General features: G+C 59.1%; 1 protein-coding gene across 1 annotated transcript in view; it reads left to right on the plus strand.

Annotated features, from left to right (window-relative positions):
• Window positions 1-18,312, plus strand: part of PKP1 (plakophilin 1) — a 45,440-nt gene that overhangs the window by 14,955 nt on the left and 12,173 nt on the right. Inside the window, exons 3-6 of the mRNA XM_041767224.1 lie at window positions 12,580-12,974; window positions 15,641-15,785; window positions 16,664-16,871; window positions 17,644-17,821. Coding sequence (XP_041623158.1) covers window positions 12,580-12,974; window positions 15,641-15,785; window positions 16,664-16,871; window positions 17,644-17,821 — 926 coding nt within the window. The remainder of the gene's footprint in view (window positions 1-12,579; window positions 12,975-15,640; window positions 15,786-16,663; window positions 16,872-17,643; window positions 17,822-18,312) is intronic.

Genomic DNA, 18,312 nt, shown 5'->3' on the forward strand with positions numbered 1-18,312 from the left:
AGGTCCCTGCTGCCAGCCGGTGACTCACACCCTCAGCCCGGGAGGTGGGAGGGTCCGCGGGGCCCCAGGCTACCCCCGGCAGAGGAGTCAGCGAACCTGCTGGCTGAGGGACAGGAGGTGCCCGCGAGGCGAGGGGGCTTGGCCCGCGGCGTCATTTCACGGACGCCAGGCCAGGCCTCGGACGCCCCCTGGAAGAAGCCCGTGGCCGACACCTGCGTCCGGTGTCCCAGGGACGGGCCCCTGGTGGGGCATCCTTTGGCACTTGATCCTGTCCTGGGGAGGCCCCTCCTCCTGCTGAGGTCGGGAGCCAGGGAGGCCTCCGCGGAGGCCGGGACGGGCCTCTGCACCACTGGCCCTGATTGTCGCCGGGACCCCGGGCTGGCCCTCAGCTGCCCGGCTGCAGACCAGACAGTGGCTCAGCCCGCCTCCGGCTCTGATGGCCCAGATGCTGTGTCTCTCCTCAGGGGACGCCTCCCGGGCCCACATTGTGGCCTTGCAGAGGGCTGGGGACGTGCTTCCGGCAAGTGCGTGCCCCGGGCACCCGAGGGTGGGCCCCAGGGGAGCAAACGAGGCCCGGCCCCTGGAAGAACTGCGCTTGGAGCGGGGCGTGAAAGGAGAGGGGGTGCCCTCGCAGAGAGGATGTGGGCAGAGCGGGACCCCCCAGGCCTGGGGCTCGATCCGGCAGTAGCACCTGGGCCCTCTTTCCTGACCGATCGCCCCCAAGGAGTGCCAGCTCCAGAGCTCTCGCGAGCCTCCCTGGCCTCCCGCCTCCGATTCCTGGAGGCCAGGACCCGGGATGCCGTCGGAGCTGAGCCAGCCTGCTGTGGTCACTGTCCCCCCTTCCTCCTCACACCCGCATTCACAGCAGAGCCTCCGAGACTTCAGAGGGGAGATTTGAAGAGTTGGGGATAATCGTAAACTTCTTTATTTTACGCCAGAAAAAAAAAAAAAATAGTGGAGTTTTGTCCGGGGCCTGGTGTTTTGTTTGGGTGCTTGGTCGGTTGGTTTGGTATTTCTTGGTCCCGACAGGAACCACAGTACTCAACCAACAAGTCTTGAAAGTCCTAACGCTGTGGTTAGAAACAACCGAAGGAGGGAACAGCCGCCGTCGAGGGGATATAATTAAAAGCAAACGTGCGCAGCACAAGCTGACCTAGACCCCGCTGGCCTCCGTCCCTCATCTGTAGGGGGGGGGGTCCTGCCTCAGCTCCGGCCTCAGCTCCGGCCTCAGCTCCGGCCCCAGTCCCCGGAAGGAGCAGGCGCTTTGGGCAGGGGCGCCCCAGGTTCTGGGGTGAGCATGCGGGTGGCAGCTTGCCAGGCCGCCAGCGCCCCGGCGCCCTCGTCTGCGGCCGATCTCGAGCATCCCCGTCATTTAGTAATGAGCCGGTGCAGCCTTCTGAATCTACACCAAGGTCGCGGGTTATTCCCCCGCCCGATCCTCGGTCTCCGGAGATCGGCGGGAACCATCGCTCGTCTTCTGATTTTCCGCGCGGGGACGTCAGGCCGCGGGCAAGTGCAGGGACTTGCCCGGTGCCTCACTGCTAGACTTGGCAAAACCCAGTCCAGGGCCCAGTGGGCCGGGGTGAGTCAGGATCTCCTGTCCTGCCCCGCCAGCTGCACATGCTCCAAAGCCAGGAAGCGGGGGGGACGGGAAGCAGGTCCGCGGAAACAAAGCCCTGGGTAAATCTCCTGATGCCTCTTTTCTGGTGTCAGAGTTTTCCTCTTGTCACAGAGCTCAGCGAGACAAATGGGGCGGCATTTCCCAAGTGGGTGGAAGAGCCATCCCCACCCTCCGCTGGGGTGAGGCTCAGCATTCTCCCCCGGGGCCCTGGCAAGTCTCTGCGGAGGCCGTCCTGCCCCGGGAGAGCAGGCTCAGCTGAAAAACAAAATCAAATGGGGTGGGGGGTGGGGGCGAGGGGTAGAGACGGGCTGGGCGGGAAGAGGAGCAGCTCTTGGGCCCTAGACCCCCACCCATCCCGTCCTACTCTCCCGCAGGGCGCACAACGGGGAGGCCCCAAGGGGATGAAGGTGGGGTTTGTTCAGAAGCACCCAGCTAGGTGGGGAAGCCGGCGTTTGTGACTCCAGTGGGGGCTGAATCCTAGAGCGCCCAAGTCCGAGGAAGCCTCTAGGGCACTCCAGCTGGAGAAACAGGATCAGAAAGGTGAGATGAGTGCCCAAGGCCGCACAGCCGGACGAGGAAAACCCCAGACTGGAACCCCCGGTCTCCCCGACTCCTTGCCCGGAGCACCTCGTCACACTGTTACATCCGGGGACCCTCGCCACCGTGGGCGACTGTTCCCCAAGCCTGCGGGCGTCCCCGGCAGTCTGCTGTCACGATTTTTATGGAATCAGCGACCAGCTATGATTTGTTTCTGATGTACTTCATTTTAAATTTCTTTTTTTTTTTGTTTCATTTTAAATTTCAAAGGAAATTTTGAAAGGAAAATGTATATCACTAACTCAGAAGTGAGAAAAAACAAACAAACAAAAAAACCAGGATGCTTTGCCCTGGATGAAAGCTGACTATGACTTATAACCAATACTAGTGAATAGAAACAAACAAATCATTTAGTTCCTGGTGGATAAAGCTTTTTTTTTTTTTTTTCCTTTCCCCCCCCCCCCCTTTTTTTTCTTTCTGCTCTGAAAGGGAGGCTGGCAAGTACTAAAAAACCTTACTGGCGCCAACCTAGACTTTCTCCTTATGGTAATCAAATGGAAGAAGGAAGAGCTTTCTGTGTGCTTCAGTGTTGGCTATTGAGGTGCCTTAAATGCTCTGATGTCACCTCACAGTCACCTGCGGTGCGTGTCCCACCCTTGGGGAGATTCTGGGTCGCAAAGTCATGACGCAGGATAATTGTCCTAAAGCTGGTCCAGCAGGTCAGGTGAGGCTGAGAACCAAGGAGAAAATCGCCAGAGTGAAGCCCCCTCCCCGAGGTGACCAGCCACACACCCGACGGAATAGTTTTGTTTCTTTAACGGAGCCTTTAAAGACGATGTATATTTTTTAACCCTCTGACTCCCTTCACCCATTTCTCCAGCCACCCTCCACCCCCATTTCTGGCAGCCACCAGTCTGTGCTCTGCATCTATAAGCATGAGTTTTGTGTATTGGTTCTTGGGGTTTGGGGTTCGGGGTGGATGGGTTCTAGATCCTACATGTAAGAGGGACCATGAGATCATTGTCTTTCTCTGTCTGACTCATTTCACTTAGCGTAAGGCACTCAAGGTCTGTCCATAGTGTCGCGAATGACAAGGCTTCGTCGTTTTTATGGCTTAGTAATATTCCATTGTATGTGCCTACACACCACGATTTCTTTATCCATTCATCCGCCAGTGGACGATCACGCCCACGTCTTGGCCACGTAAACCGTGCTTCAGCGAACGTGGGCATGCACGTATCTCTTCAAGTTAGTGTTTTCCTTTTCTTCGGATAAATGGATCACACAGTAGTTTTATTTTTAATTATTCAAGGGAACTCCATCCTGTCTTCGGCAGGGGCTGCACCAGTTTGCATCCCCACCAACAGGGCACAAGGGTCTCCTTCTCTCTGCTTCCTCGCCAGCATTTGTTATTTCTCCTCTTTCGAGCCGTTCTAACGGGTGTGAGGTCATATCTCGTTGTGGTTTTGATTTGTATTTCCCTGATAGCTAATGCTGTTGAGCAACTTCTCATGTACCTGTTGGCCATTTGCATATATCTTCTTTGGAAAAACGTCTATTCTGTCCATTTTTAAATCAGATTTTTGTTTGTTTTTTTTTTCTATTGAGTTGTAAGAGCTCTTTATGTATTTTGGGTATTAGCCACTTATCAGATAATAGGATTTACAAATATTTTCTCCCATTCTCCCATAGGTTGCCTTTTCGTTTCGGTGATGGTTTCCTTTGCTCTGCAGAAGGGCTCAGTAAGATGGAGTCCTTATTTATTTTTGCTTTTGTTTTTTTGTTTGTTTTTGCATTGGTGTCAGATTCAAAAATCCATCACCAAGAGTTATGTCAAGGAGCTTACTATGTTTTCTTCTAGCAGTTTTATGGTTTCAGGTAAAGATGGTGTTTCTTTTTTTTAATATTTTATGTATTTATTTCAGAGAGAGCATACACACACGTGGGGAGGAGCAGAGGGAGAGGGAGAGAAGCCCAAGCAGATTCTGAGCTGTGGGCAGAGCCTGGCATGGGGCTCAACCCCCGGACCCTGGGATTATGATCCAAACTAAAATCAAGAGTTGGCTGCTTAACCGACTGAGCCACCCAGGTGCCCCTAGATGAGGTTTCTGACTGTCTGTTGATGGCCTGAGTGCTGAGCTCTGTGGGAGGGCTCCCGGGGGCCAGCCTGGAGAGGGTCCACAGGAGATTCTAGGCCTCTTCCACATCTGTCTGGAGCCCTCATCCACTCTTGGAGGCCCCATGGTGCCAGGAGCACAGCGGGGGTGCTGCAGGAGGAAGCGTGAGGAAAGTAGGGGAGCTCAGAGCCAGCCAGTGGCCCAGCCCCCTCTTCTCCACCCTCCTGACTGTCCCCGAGGCTTGGAGCAGGGTGGCCCAACTCCCTGAGCATGAAGAAGCTCAGCAAGACTTGGCTAATTCCAGAAACTCCAGGCCCAGCCTCAGGCACCAGTCTTGACATGACTCCCTGCTTTCCCAGCCCAATCTAGGTGTGCTCCGTGGTGCATTTGGAATAAGGCGTGGTTGAAAGGGTACAGTCACTTTTCTGCACCTTCACTCTCACGGTCCTGGCCCAGACAGACCAGTTGTCATAACCACAAGGTCTCCTTGCCCACCGGTGTCCCTTGGAGCAAAAGGTCTTCTAGCCCAGGTCTTTGGGTAGTGGTGTTGCATCACACAGCCGAGGAGCTACCGTCTTCCTAAATGTCTCTAAGGATCTCCCAAAATAGGCCAAAAATGGGGGTGGGGGGCAGATACCTCCTATGTCTGCAGCCCCTGGGGAAGGGGCTTCCTAGGAGTCAGGGCCAGCAACTAGCCAGATGCAGGCGGAGCCCCTGCAGGTGCCCCCTAGCTGCAGGTGCTTTTCGCCATTTAGGCTCCGGTCAAGTCACCAGACCCCCGCGGCCCAGCGGCTGGAGGACAGACACCAGGAGGGAAGCTGGAGACCTGAGTCCTGGTTCACCGTCTGCCTCATCTTAGCTGCGTGGCCTTAGCCAGCCGTGTGGCCTTGAGCTCTATGAACTTAATAAATGCTCACAGGGAGCATGCGGTTGCTGCCGTCTGCCCCGACGCTTCACTGGAGGCAGGAGACGATGAATGTGCTGTCAACAGGAGTCTCCAACAAGAGGACGACTGGGGAGCTGTTGGCACACTGTAAAGCGCCACGCCGGCTGAGGCGTTCTTACCGTCCGCTCAAGGAACTTCAGGGAAGTGCTCCACGTAGGCAGGTGTGCATGTGGGAGTGTGTGCCCACGGGCACACGGGCTCCTCTTCCAGAGTGGAGATCCAGCACCCAAGCCCTGGGGGATCCTCCTTTCATGTGAAATTCTCGGTTTCCTCATCAGCGGGAGTTACTTTCCTTCCATGGTCGGGGTCTCCAAGGAGCTCTGTTCTGGGCCACGTAAGCATCTGCCCCCGAGGATGTCCCCACTTCACAGCCCAAAGGCCCTCTTCTTCTTACGTCTGGAAGCACCTCCTGGCCCAGTATGTGGGAGGTGGTCAAGCGGGCCACTGAGCCGCCCTCGGACTTCCAGCATGGGGTGCGGGGTGCCGAACTTAGCGGGATCGTCCTGACCCTCGACTATGCTCTTCCAGGAACTGGTGTATCCTCTGAGATTCCGGGATTATTTCATGTCGAAACCTTTCAAGGCTCCTTCCCAGGATGAGCAGTTATAGGGACAGTGGGGTCAGCCTCTGGGTTCAAAAGCTGTGACCACAGAACAGGGGGCTCGGAGGGCAGGATAGTCATGCCTCTGACTTGTCTGACATGAAAGAGAGATGGCCAAGGTCTGGGGGGTGTCCTTTGCCACGGGGTCTGTCCTCACAAGAGGTTAACACCTGCCGGGGATTTCCTTTCCAAAATGTAACAGAGATGTGTACACATGAAACTTTAGGTCCTTGCTCCCCAAACCCGTCCTAAGAAGCTAAGAAAACCCACTTGTCAGATGTGAAGGGGGAGGAGATTCCAGAGAAGATTTTCAGAAAATCCACGTTTTCCTGCAGGTTAGCAGTGAGGCAGGGAGCAGGGCGTGGAGACAGAGCTGGCTTCCCAAGGGCCACGGTGGTTTGTTCCCACGGCAGATGTCATGGAGCGCCCGCCGGCGGCAGGGTGCTGGGGTACACAAGACATTTTGCGCCCTGGTGCCCGATAGCGCCGGGAGCCGCGGGGGCCTGACCCTCCCACCAGCCTGGGACTCAGACTTGGAGCCTCGAGCCCAACAGGGCAAGATGCCTCCTTCACCGGAGCTGTGAGCTCCCTGGAGGATGTAGCACCATCTTGAAAGACCCACAAGCTACAGCCTGGGGTTTTTATGGTCTTTTCTAATTGGGCTGCAGATGTCCAGATGCTTTGGAACCAGAAACTGGATCCGAATTACCCACATTTCTTACTATTGCCCTGGTTGATGCAGGCCCCCAGTTTCCACCTCTCAGAGGCGACGAGGGACGCTAACCATTATTAACCAGATCTCTGAGGAACTCTGCACTCCCAGGACGGGCATCAAAACTTTCATGGGTTGGGGAGGGGGGTTACATTTTAAAAATTCAGGTGATAGAAGATGCCCGACACCTGACGTCAGGTTGTGCCTGTTGTGCCTCACCTGGCCGAGTAGACCGATCCACCAGCCTCTGTCCTTCGGTTTGCAAACTGAGATTCCCTCCTGAGTAGGTGCTGCTGGCCTCAGGGTGCTGGGATGGAATCATGGGGCCGTGCCTCCCTGGCCTTAAGGACACCCCAGCAGACCCCCCACCACCACAGCCACCTCCAAACAGAACGGGCTAGCTCTTTGCCCGGATGTCAGGGCTTTGGCTTGGGGGGGAGGGTGGCTCTGCTCTCCACACTCCACACGAAGCTACGTGCCAGAGACAGGAAAGGAGGACCAGCCCAGGGTGGGACCCCCTGCTCCCCGCCAGAGAGGGAGTGGGGCCCAGGAGGAGACCGGGATCGGCACTCCTGCTGCTGAAGTCCCACCTTGAGTGACTCAGGCCCAGAGGCTCTCGTCTCTCCCTCCCTCCCTCTCTCTCTCTCTCTCTCTGACTCAAACTGCTCAGTAAGCAGCTCCTCTCGCCCAGAGAACTCCCCGCGCCCTGGGGCCCTGATTGCCCCCTGCTGGGCAGCCCCTGCTGAGCGAGGCCAAGCTCCCCAGACCCCCCGAAAAAGTGGAGCGCAGCACCGTGAGGCCCCCTCCGCCCCCCGGGACGAGCCAGCGGCGCCTGTGCCCGGTCCTGGCTAAAATCCCAGGAAGACGAAAGAGAGCCCCTGCATGCCGGGCACAGAGGGGGAGCAGGAGGCAAAGGGGGTCTGTCCTCGAGGCATTTTCCATACAGGTCCTTTGTCGGGGCCTCGCCGGGCCCCGTGTGTGCTCTGGCTCTGAGGAGGAGAGGAGGGCATGGGGATTCCACTGCTGAAGGTGGCCCTGCCGGCACCCGCTGGGTGTGTGACTCGCTGGGGAAGAGCAGGGTGTGTCCTGCTGGGAGCCGGTTTGGCCAGCCCCACCTTGCTGGCAGAAGCGTGTTTCAAAATGGGCTAATAGCTGGGGACACAGACACTCTTTTCATCTCGGTCTGCCCAGCACATGCCTGCCTCCCTCTGTCTGGTCAGCCGCGGCTGGAGGAGAACCCTCCAGACTCAGCCAACCAGCTCGGGAGGCCCCGGTCAAGAGGTTAGGGGAGGAACCCCGGTCCCCCACGGCCGGAAGCCACACGCGGGGCCACCCCCACACGCGGGCTTGCCTCCTCCGGAACCCCTCCGCCTTCCTGGCGGCTCGTTTCGTTGCCAAGGATCCCCTGTGCCCACGGAGGCCCGAATTCCCGTCCCCGGCACACATTCCCACGGCAAGTCAAGGCACTCCTTTGGGCGCCTGCGATGAGGCCAGCCCTGTTCTAGGCACGGCGAAGGGCGTCTTTACCCCGGAGGACTTGGGGAAAATGACCATCGCCAACCAAAGAACGCAGGAGGTCACAGCCATGGGGGTGTGCAGATGGGTCAGTCCGGCTCTGGGCACAACGGGGATCCGGAGAAGGGGCCTTGGTTGGGTCAGAGCAGGCTTTGCGCAGGTGACTGGAGAAGAGGCCTCGGAGAAACAGGATTTGGGAGGAGGGGCAAGGGAAGCGATGCAGGATGGAGGAGAGGCTGGCAGGCGCAGGCCGCGGCCCGTGTCATCAGACGGCATCAAGCCGTATGTTGGGGGGGGCAGGGGTGACCGGACAGACAAGGGCCCAGGCTGGTGAGTTTGTCTCGCAAGAGGCAGCGGGTTTGTCAAGCAAGGAAAGCTGTGTCTGAGGAAGGTCAAGTGGATGGCACCACCAGGAAGGCCCCCGGGTCCCAGAGGCCAGTCGGGGGCTGGCGGGAGGCCCTGGAATTGTTGAGCAGCGATCTGAGGCCTGCTGGGGCCGCGGCCTGGGCGGTGGGAGGGGGAAAGGAGGAGTCAGAAGGGATTCTCAGTTGGAAGGACAGAAGGATGCCATCTCTTCCTGAATGGCTGGACACTGTCGCGTCCCAGGACCTTGGGCCAACTGGAGCTCCTCCAGGTCGGGGGCCTCTTCGGACTCTCTCAGGGAGAAACTGACTCTAGTCAGTTCTTTGAGGCCCTGGGCCTTGTCCGTGTTAGTCTGGTCACCCTCCCAGACTCAGTTTCCTTGCCTGCAAAGTGAGAGGGTTGGCCTCTGAGCCTTCCTGACGTGAGGAGGAGCCGGAAGAGGGGGCAGGACTCAGCAGGACATAAATGACACAGTTTTCCAAGAATAAAGGGGAGAAAGGGAATGCCAAGACCTAAGTCATCAGCAGAAGGGGGGGCAGAGCAGGGCCTGGGCGGGAGGGGCTTCTTGCAAAGGGCAGCTCTGTCCAGGGCATCTGGAAGGTGGCTCCAAGTGCCGACCTCCCGAGACCCCGTGGTCTTCCAGGTGGAGAAACATGTCTCTCTGGGCACACCCTGGGCTTTCCCTAGTGTCGGGCCCAGCCTGGTCTCTGGTTGAGGGTCAGCTCTGCCCACCCCGCCGCCCAGGAAGTCGAGCTTCCAGCCTCTGGAATGTTCCGATGCATGGGCCATCCGTGGAGGCTGGAGTTTCCCAAGGAAGCCTGAGATAACCAGACGGGGGGTGTGTGTGTCTCACTGTCCTTTGTATTCAAAGCAGAGGACCTGCCAGCAGATCACTATCTGAGTGTGGGGGTGGGCCTGGGAGCCCCAGCGTCCAGTGGAGCGCTCCCCGCTGCTGGGGGCACATGTGCACGCTGCTCGGATTCCGGCCCAGCTGCGGCCGCTCGCTCAGGACCTGGGGGGCGGGGGGGGCGGGCATCCTCGCGGGGCGCGATGACTGCGAGGCCGACCGGCGTCCAGGGCCTGGGGGCCAGAGGCAGCTAACCCTCCCTCAGCCCGGTGAAGAAGTGTCCTGCCCCACATGCCGCCGGCACCCACGTCAGGAACACCCCGTCACCCCGTCATAAAGCCGAGCCCGCTAACCACGCTCCCCGGAACCCTACTGAGCCCCGTTCCAAAGCCGCGGGGTGAGCCCAGCGGAGGGCGGCCCCTCTCCCGCAGCGGCCTGCATGGGCTCATCCATGTGCGATCCTGCTCCCCCTTTCCTATGGCTCAGGTCACATAAAGCCCTCGGCCAGGTCCTGGAGGCCACCGTCTGTCTCCCGCCTGAGCACCGGAGGGCCACAGATGTCCCTACTGAACAAACATTTACGTCATGCGCTGTCCCAAGCACTTCACAAACATCCATTCACTGCATTCTTCCCACACTGGGTACAATTATAATCCCGGTTTTATAGATTCAAAAACAAAACAAAACTAAGGCGTGCTGTGTTTAATTAAGGTAGCCAAGGCCACCCATCGGGTCGTTGACTCGGCCGGGGCTCAGCCCGGGCGGTGCGGCTCCAGAATCCCTGGTCTTGACGGTCGGGCCTCCCTCTGCCCGGGGGGCTGGAGCAATGTAGCTGGGGTCCTCGGATTCCAGCCTGATAGAAACCTGGAAAGGTCACGGGCCATTGGTCTGAGCCTGGGAGGGAGACCGGACCCCCTGCCATACGGGGATGGGAAAGGGCCCGGCAAGGAGGAAGCCTGGCTCCCCCCCGTCCAAGGACAGCACAGGGTCATGATGGCGGGAGGCACCCACGGCTGTCCTCAGCCCCCAGCCGCCGTGACACCGGGGCCTGGGTGACGCCGCTGGGGTGTGGCTGGCGGGGGTCAGGAAATGCAGTCCCACCGGGTCATTCTGCCTCCTCCGCCACAGCTGATCCCCCCGCGCCCAGCGCCCTTCCCTGGGGCTGCCCACCCTCGCCGAGACTTGGCAGGGCCGCCCGCTGCTCCTTTTCCCAGCACAGGAGAGCAGAGCCCAAAGCCTCTGTCAGGCTTAATCAGCATGATCACATTTTCGCTGGGTTTGGTCCAGGATGAGCCTTTGGGCTCCTCATCAGGTGTCTGAGATGACGTCCAGGAGCGTCATTTACTGAGAACAAGAGAGCTCCTTGTTGCATTTCCATGTACGGCCTAGCCGGCCCCATGGGAGTGCTCAGCTTGCTCTCGCAAGTGCCATCATCACCTTCCCCACCCAGGGAGGATGGAGTGCGGAGGGGTGTGGCCACTGGCCTAAAGCCGGGGAGGCCTAATTGCATATTTTGTGCGAGGTGCACATTCCATGTCAAACATGCTCAGAAAATTGCCCCACTCCTCTTCGCTCTGCCTGTTATTGTCCACTTTGGCCTCCCCGGCACCTGCACACCTGTTCCCTTTGCGGTAGGTTGGTTTGACCCAGTTTGGGGAAGAAAACTGTGCCCGCCTGAATGCCCAGCCGAGCGTGTGGGTGGACGAGGTGGGAGCGTCATTGCCGACGTTAACAGTGTGTGGCTGCTGACTTTTGGGTGCCACTTGTGACTGGGACCTTGACCCACGGGGGGTTTCCCCCACAGAGATGAAAGGCCACTGGCCAAGACAAGGCCCCTTCCCAGCCTTTTGCGGCTACAGCTGGTGGGAAGGACAGTGAGCCAGTTGCCCCACCACGTCCCCTACACGCGTGCACACACGCACTCACACTCATGGGGTGGGGCAGGCAGGCTCTGGGCTGCTAGACTTGGCCTTGGCTCATCCCAGCAAAGGTGAGATCCAAGTCAGCACCTGTGTGGAGACACTTTATCTCTGCAGACTCGGTGTTGCCCTCTAGTCAGAGGACAAGTCGGAGCACGCAGACCCACCACCAGCCTGTGAGCTCCTGGGAAAGTCCCCCCTTCCACAGATCTGTTCCGAGCCCGTCCTCACCCAGTCTCCAGCTTTGCAGGCTCTCCCCGGGGGGGCGGGGGGGGGCTGCCTCCCCAGGTGAGCTCACACAGAGCCCTGGGGGTCGCCCCATATTTTCCTGCCAGATGGAGCCTCTGCCCAACCTCTCCCTCCTGCCAGCCTGACAACAAAGCCCAGAAGACCCCCGCCCCTTGCACCCCACCCTAAGCCCCTGGGCCGGAGCCCTTGTAAAAGAGAGCCCAGGAGCAGAAGCGTTTGCTCCCTTTGGCCTGTGAGGGGTTCCCTGGAGGGCCTGTTACCATTTGCTTCTTGCCCTGGCAGAGGAGAGGCAACAGGAGTTCAGCAAAAAATAATAATAATAATAATAATTATAATAACAGTGCAAAACAGTTCTGGCCGAAAAAGGAGGAATTTCCCCACGCTGCGTACCGATGACCCAGGGAGGCTGGCTGTGTTGGAGGCTGCTGGTAGCTGGGGATGGTACGGGGGGCCGAGCAGGGACGTGGGGGCCTGAGCACATGCCCATCCCTCTCTGAGTTGGAAGTCCCCTGTCTTCTCTGGGCCTCTGACTCCAGGTAGGGCTGGATGAGTGGCTTCCCCCCACAGTAAGGAGCACATTACAGCCCAGCATCCCTGCACTGTTTCTCAGCACCACATGTGTCTCTGCTCCCTGCATCGCACTCAGAGAGCTTACGTGCCAGCATATGCTATTCTGTTCCTTTAAAAAAAATTTTATTTTATTTTATTTTTAAAGATTTTATTTATTTATTCATGGCAGACCCTGAGAGAGAGGCAGAGACACTGGCAGAGGGAGAAGCAGGCTCCCTGCGGGAGCACAATGTGGGACTTGATCCCAGGACCCCAGGGTCACGCCCCGGGCCGAAGGCAGGCGCTAAACCCCTGAGCCACCCAGGCGTCCCTGTCCCATTTTTATTTTTTTTAATTTTTTAAAAATATTTTTCCATTTTTTTTAAATGAGAGTCACAATCAGCTAAATCGATGTCATAATCCACAATGGGTCACAACCTGCAGTTTGAAAAATAATGATGTATGAGATGACGGCCAAGGTGCCTTCCACCGCAAACATCCCGGGATCCCACGATCATCATGACACAGGCCGGGGCAGGCCAGCGTCCCGTGGAATCCCCGGTCAGGAACCTGGACTGAGCCTTTCTCCCTTTCTCTGAGCAGATCTACAACGGGACCCTCAAGCGGGAGAATGACAACCGGCGCTTCAGCTCCTACAGCCAGATGGAGAACTGGGGCCGGCACTACCCACGGGGCACCTGTACCACCACCGGCGCCGGCAGCGACATCTGCTTCATGCAGAAGATCAAGGCGAGCCGCAGCGAGCCGGACCTCTACTGTGACCCTCGCGGCACCCTGCGCAAGGGCACGCTGGGCAACCGGGGCCAGAAGACCACCCAGAACCGCTACAGCTTCTACAGCACCTGCAGCGGCCAGAAGGCGGTCAAGAAGTGTCCCGTGCGCCCGCCCTCCTGCACCTCCAAGCCGGACCCCGTGTACGTCCCACCCATCTCCTGCAACAAGGACCTGTCCTTTGGCCACTCGAGGGCCAGCTCCAAGTAAGTGCCGCCAGGCTGCGTGGGGGGCGGCGGGCGGGCTGGGGGCCGGGCTGGGGGCCGGGCTGCACTCTGCGAGGCAGCTGCTCACGATAGGAAGGACCACCTCGGTCCCCAGGACGTTCACCGTCCCCGCCAGGGGGTGTTCCTGGCCTTGGGACGCTCTCCGTGAAGCGGGGAGACCGAACCCCGACAGCAACACGAATGCAGGAGCCTGGAGGTTCTACAGGGTCGCAGGCTGTGGACAGAGCGGGGCTAATGAGAGGACCTGGCCAGGCCGGCGGGGCTCCAAGCCTGCGCCTCCAGACAGCAGCAGCACCTGGGAACGTGTGAGAAATGCTCATTTCCGGGTCGTGCCCAGACCTACGGACTCAGAAACTCTCGGGGCAGGGGGCAGCGTGTGCTTTAACAAGGCCTCCAGGGGACTGGGCTTCTGTGATCTTGGGCGGGCAGCTCTCTGCCCGTGTCCCGAAAGAGCAAAGCCGCGCGCCCTGATGTAGGCCATGGGAGAGGGGGCCGCGTTCCACCTCACAGGACAAAAGTCAACCAGGACAGACAGACGTAAAAACCGAGGAACTGGAGCTAGTGCTGAGGAACAGAGGACACGTCTTGTCTCAACACCCAGGGACCATCACGCAGTGAGAAGGAAGGAGACGAAGTGGGGTGTCCTGTAAAGAGCCACAGGCACAGGGTGGCTTGGGCACGGCCACAGCGTTTCGGGGACGTTGGGCCTGCGCTCGGGGGCTCAGAGCTCCATAAGCCTCCAAACTGCTCCTTATCACCTCCTACATTGATTCCTTCATTTGACAAGCATTAACGCGGCATCTACGCTGCTCCAGGGCCTGTGGTAAGCGTCGGGGACGGCCCAGAGCTACCCTAGGGCGACAGCATCAGCTGATTAACCGCTTGTCCCAGAGCTCCAGGAGCCTCGCAAGCCTCGTCTCTGATCCTCAAGGCCCCTTCCAGGCAGATGCTGGAACTCCTGAGGTGGAAACGCGCACGGCAAAGTGAACTCAGGGTCACACAGCTGATAGAGCATCCTGTGCTTGTCCCCGCTGTGTCACAGTGTTTTCATAATAAGCTGAGCCCCGCTGTGAAGCTGGACCTCTCCTAACTACTCAAAGGCCATCAGGTGGACTTAGGATGATTTGGAGAAGGACTATGAAGCCCTCTCCCGTGGAGCAGGGGTGGCGGCGGCATCTAGCCCGGGCTTATTGCCCCCAAACCAGAGGCCCTGAGAGGACAAGGCCTGGGTAGGACATGGAAGGGGATGTATGGCAAGCCACTTAGAGATGATGTGACATTTTCTCAATGCAGGGTACGAGTGCTACTGATACCAGAAACACCAGAGAGCTCTGCCCCTTGGGTGATTTTTCCAGAAACGGAGCCAGGATGCCACACTGAACCCACAAATATTTACTGAGCATTTACTATGGCAAGGCTGAGGCTAGTACAAACGAGGAGAAGGCCCCTCCAGAAATGCTGGGGAGACGTCTAGTGGGGTGGGCTGGGGCCCCAGGAGGAGCTGCCCCTGCCCTCGGGAAGTTTCCATCTCTATGGGGAACCAGGACACACACAGGTGGAAAGGCAGCCTGGCAGTCAGGCACACCTGAGCCCTGATGTGGACTCGGCGACGAGAAGAGTCTGTCTGGGGTGGACCTCGTAGGCGGCTGGAGAGCGTGCGGCAGGCAGAGCAGAGCCAGAGCCTTGGTTTGAAATATGCGATGTTTAGGTCTGTGGCTCCAAAAAGCTGGCTCTCCGCCATTTCATGGGGTCCAACTTAACCCGGGCCCTTGGCTATCGGTGTCAGTGGTCTGCACCTGAACCTGCAGCCTGGGAAGCCACTGTCGGGAGCACCACAGTGAGCAGGTTTCAGGGCCGCTAGTCTGGCAAAAGGGAGCAAAGCTCTGGATGGGGGAGCTTGGAGGAGAGAGGCAGTTCTGGGGGTCTCTTGCTGTGGTCCAGTGAGAGCCCTCATGGTCACGAGGAAGGCAGTGCCGTGAGGATGGAGCGGGTGTGAGAATTTTTATGTAAGAAGCTGGGGCAGCCCGGGGGGCTCAGCGGTTTAGCGCCGCCTTCAGCCCAGGGCGTGATCCTGGGGTCCCGGGATCGAGTCCCACGTCGGGCTCCCCGCATGGAGCCTGCTTCTCCCTCTGCCTGTGTCTCTGCCTCTCCCTCTGTCTCTGTCTCTCTCTCTCTCTGTGTCTCTCATGAATAAATAAATAAAATCTTAAAAAAGAAGAAGAAGAGGAATTAGCTGGACTTTGGGAGAGATGGAGGCATCGATGGATAGCGACAGAAGGGAGGGAAGATGGATGCATGGATGGATGCATGGACAGGCTCGCAGCGTTCTCTTCCATTTTCCCAGCATCCAGCATAGACACGAGAGATGGCGAGTGGGTGGGGAGCCCCCACAGAAATAGGGCTGTTTGTCCTCAGTGCACAGCTAATTTATCAGTCTGGACACAGACCTATGACCAGGGCGTCATCGCAGCGAGCCTCTTCCCTCTGGCAGAGCTGCTCCACGGAGCGTTCTCCAAGTGGGCCCGGGGCTGCCTTGTTCTGCTTTGATGAGGCCGTGGCCGCTTGGGCATCCAGGGGGATTTCTGAGCCCCCAGCCCGGGGCCACCAGCCTGCCCTGTGACCCGCCCTCGGCCCATTGCCCACAGGATCTGCAGTGAGGATATTGAGTGCAGTGGGCTGACCATCCCCAAGGCTGTGCAGTACCTGAGCTCCCAGGACGAGAAGTACCAGGCCATCGGGGCCTATTACATCCAGCACACCTGCTTCCAGGACGAATCGGCCAAACAACAGGTAACCTCATACCTTCCTCCCCTGGAGGCCGGGGCAGGGACTGGGCCTGTCAGCCTGAGCCCATTTCGGGGGGTGGGGGGCAGTGGCAATTGCTCCCCCTCGCCCTGCCTGGCTGCCTGGGGCGAGGGGTCTGCTGGGCATTGCCTAAGATCACAGCTGGGCAGCTTAGCCCTCTAGCTGGGTGGACATTAGTCAGGCGTGTTTCCTCCACTGGTTGTGGAAGAAACAGCCGTGGGTTCAACAGAAATCCCCTTTCCCGACTGCCACCAGAGAATGTGACTACTTTCCACCCTTCAACTCCCTCCCCACCCCCTTTCCCTCTTTCTGTCTCGTCTCTCTGCCTCTCTGTCTCCCCCCTCCCTCTGCTCTCCATAGCTTGATCCTCTTTCGCACCTGGCACCCACGGGAGATCTCACCATCTCCCGAGTTTGGCTGGCGGGAAGGACACCTGTGGGGCTCAGCAGCGCAGCACAAGGGTGTAGGGTCCTAGAAGGGTTTCCTAGAGATTCCAGGATCCTTCCGCATCAACGTTCCTGCCACAGGAGAGAGAGTTCCCGGGGGAGGGTCTGTCCTGCTTTAGGACTGACGCAGCTCTGTATGCATCCCCTCCCCTGGTCCTCCGAGGAGGGAAGCGGGGCTCCGAGCAGAGGAGTGCCTTCCTGGGGTCTCCTGCGCGGACGTGGGGGAGCGAGCATCTGAGTCCATCTTGCTGTCTTCTGGCCGGTTGCCATTACCCCACGCTGTGTATTTATTTGGGTTGACTTGAATATTTCGGAACTGGCAGTGGACTCCCGGGTCTGAGAACAATCGCTTTGAGTAGAGTCCTTAGATCAGCCTCACGTCCTTGACCGGGCAAGGCGGCCCCCCTGTCCCAACAGGTGTATCAGCTGGGAGGCATCTGCAAGCTGGTGGACCTCCTGCGGAGCCCCAACCAGAACGTGCAGCAGGCTGCGGCTGGGGCCCTGCGTAACCTGGTGTTCCGGAGCGTCACGAACAAGCTGGAGACCCGGAGGCAGAGCGGGATCCGAGAGGCTGTCAGCCTCCTGAGGAGAACCGGGAGCACTGAGATCCAGAAACAACTGACCGGTAGGGAGCCCGAGGCCTGGGGGGCTGGCGGGGTTCCGGGGCCGCTGGCTGCAGCCCCCAGGTGGGGTGTGGGGCAGCCCCTCCAGGCTGGGCTGCAGACTCGGCCCCAGGCTAACGCCTCGGGAGCCCCGCGTACCGGCCTCGGCCAGAGTAGTGGTGTCCACATGGTGCGCACCCGCGAGGGACCGAGGTCTTTTTGAAGATAGAAGGCGAAGGGTGGAAGGCCAGGTCCAGGCAGGATCCAAACTCAGTGGAGCCTGCGATCTGCAGGTGAAGGGAGGAGGGGCGTCGAGGAGACAGACTAACGGGGTCTCAAGCGCCTTCCCGTGCTCAGCCGGGCCTCCAGAGACAGAAGGAGCTCTGAAGCCCTCAGACTGGACGGGGAGGAGGAGACCGTGCGCGGAGTGACATGAGAAGTATTTCTGGGGTGACTCTCAGGTGGAAGCCAGAGAACATTAGGCGACTCTGAGTGCTCACATTCATATTAAGAGCCGCGGAGCAGTCAAGTGTGTCGGGATCACTTTCCATATTCCTAATTTCAACCTAGATAAAGAAGTCGAGGTGCTCCCCGCCCTCTAGAACCCGCAGTCTCCTGGGGACGCTGCTGGGAAGCGGGCTGAGGGGGCCAGGAGATGCCAGATGTAGTCAAGCAGGCCCGCTTGGAAGGTGACCTTTCCGCAGGGCTCCGTTGCCGGAGCAGGCTGGGGAGGCACCCGTTGCTGGGCCCTTCCCGAGCCTGGCCTGTGTGGAGCTGACCGTCCCCACCCTGCAGGGCTGCTCTGGAACCTGTCGTCCACTGACGAGCTGAAGGAGGAGCTCATCGCCGACGCCCTCCCCGTGCTGGCCGACCGGGTCATCATCCCCTTCTCCGGCTGGTGTGACGGCAACAGCAACGTGACCCGGGAAATGGTGGACCCCGAAGTCTTCTTCAATGCCACCGGCTGCTTGAGGTGAGAGGAGAGCAGGTCCCCGGGGCTCTTTGTCCCCGGCCCCGGGCCTTTCCCCAGGCCGCCCCATCCCGGCCAGGACTCGGCCTTGGCGGAGAGCATGCAAGGCGGGCTGGTCCTCGTGGGCAGACTCCAGGCGTCCCTGACCCCCCCATAAGGATCGGGACTCCGAACCTCCTTAAGGGACCACGGCCGACTTAGGTAGAAACCTAAGAGTGGAAATGCCGGATCTGAATCGCCAAACTGGTTCAACCATGTCCCCTCCCCGCCCCCCGTCCCCCCAAAAATGCCTTTCATGGACTGTCCTGAAGAGTGTTCTTTTGGGCAAAAGCCTGCGGATTGGCTCCTAATGAGTCACTTCCCAGCTGTGGTGCTAAAACCAGCTGCCATATTCGTCGGCACGAAGGCGGCACTGCTCTGCGCAAAGTCTCCTGCGTCCCACGCGGGAGTGAAGCAAGGCCCCGGGCTGTTGGTGGAGGGACCCGGAGAGGGGT

Source organism: Vulpes lagopus, chromosome 1, assembly GCF_018345385.1.
Source record: "Vulpes lagopus strain Blue_001 chromosome 1, ASM1834538v1, whole genome shotgun sequence".
In the NCBI taxonomy this organism is placed as follows: domain Eukaryota; kingdom Metazoa; phylum Chordata; class Mammalia; order Carnivora; family Canidae; genus Vulpes; species Vulpes lagopus.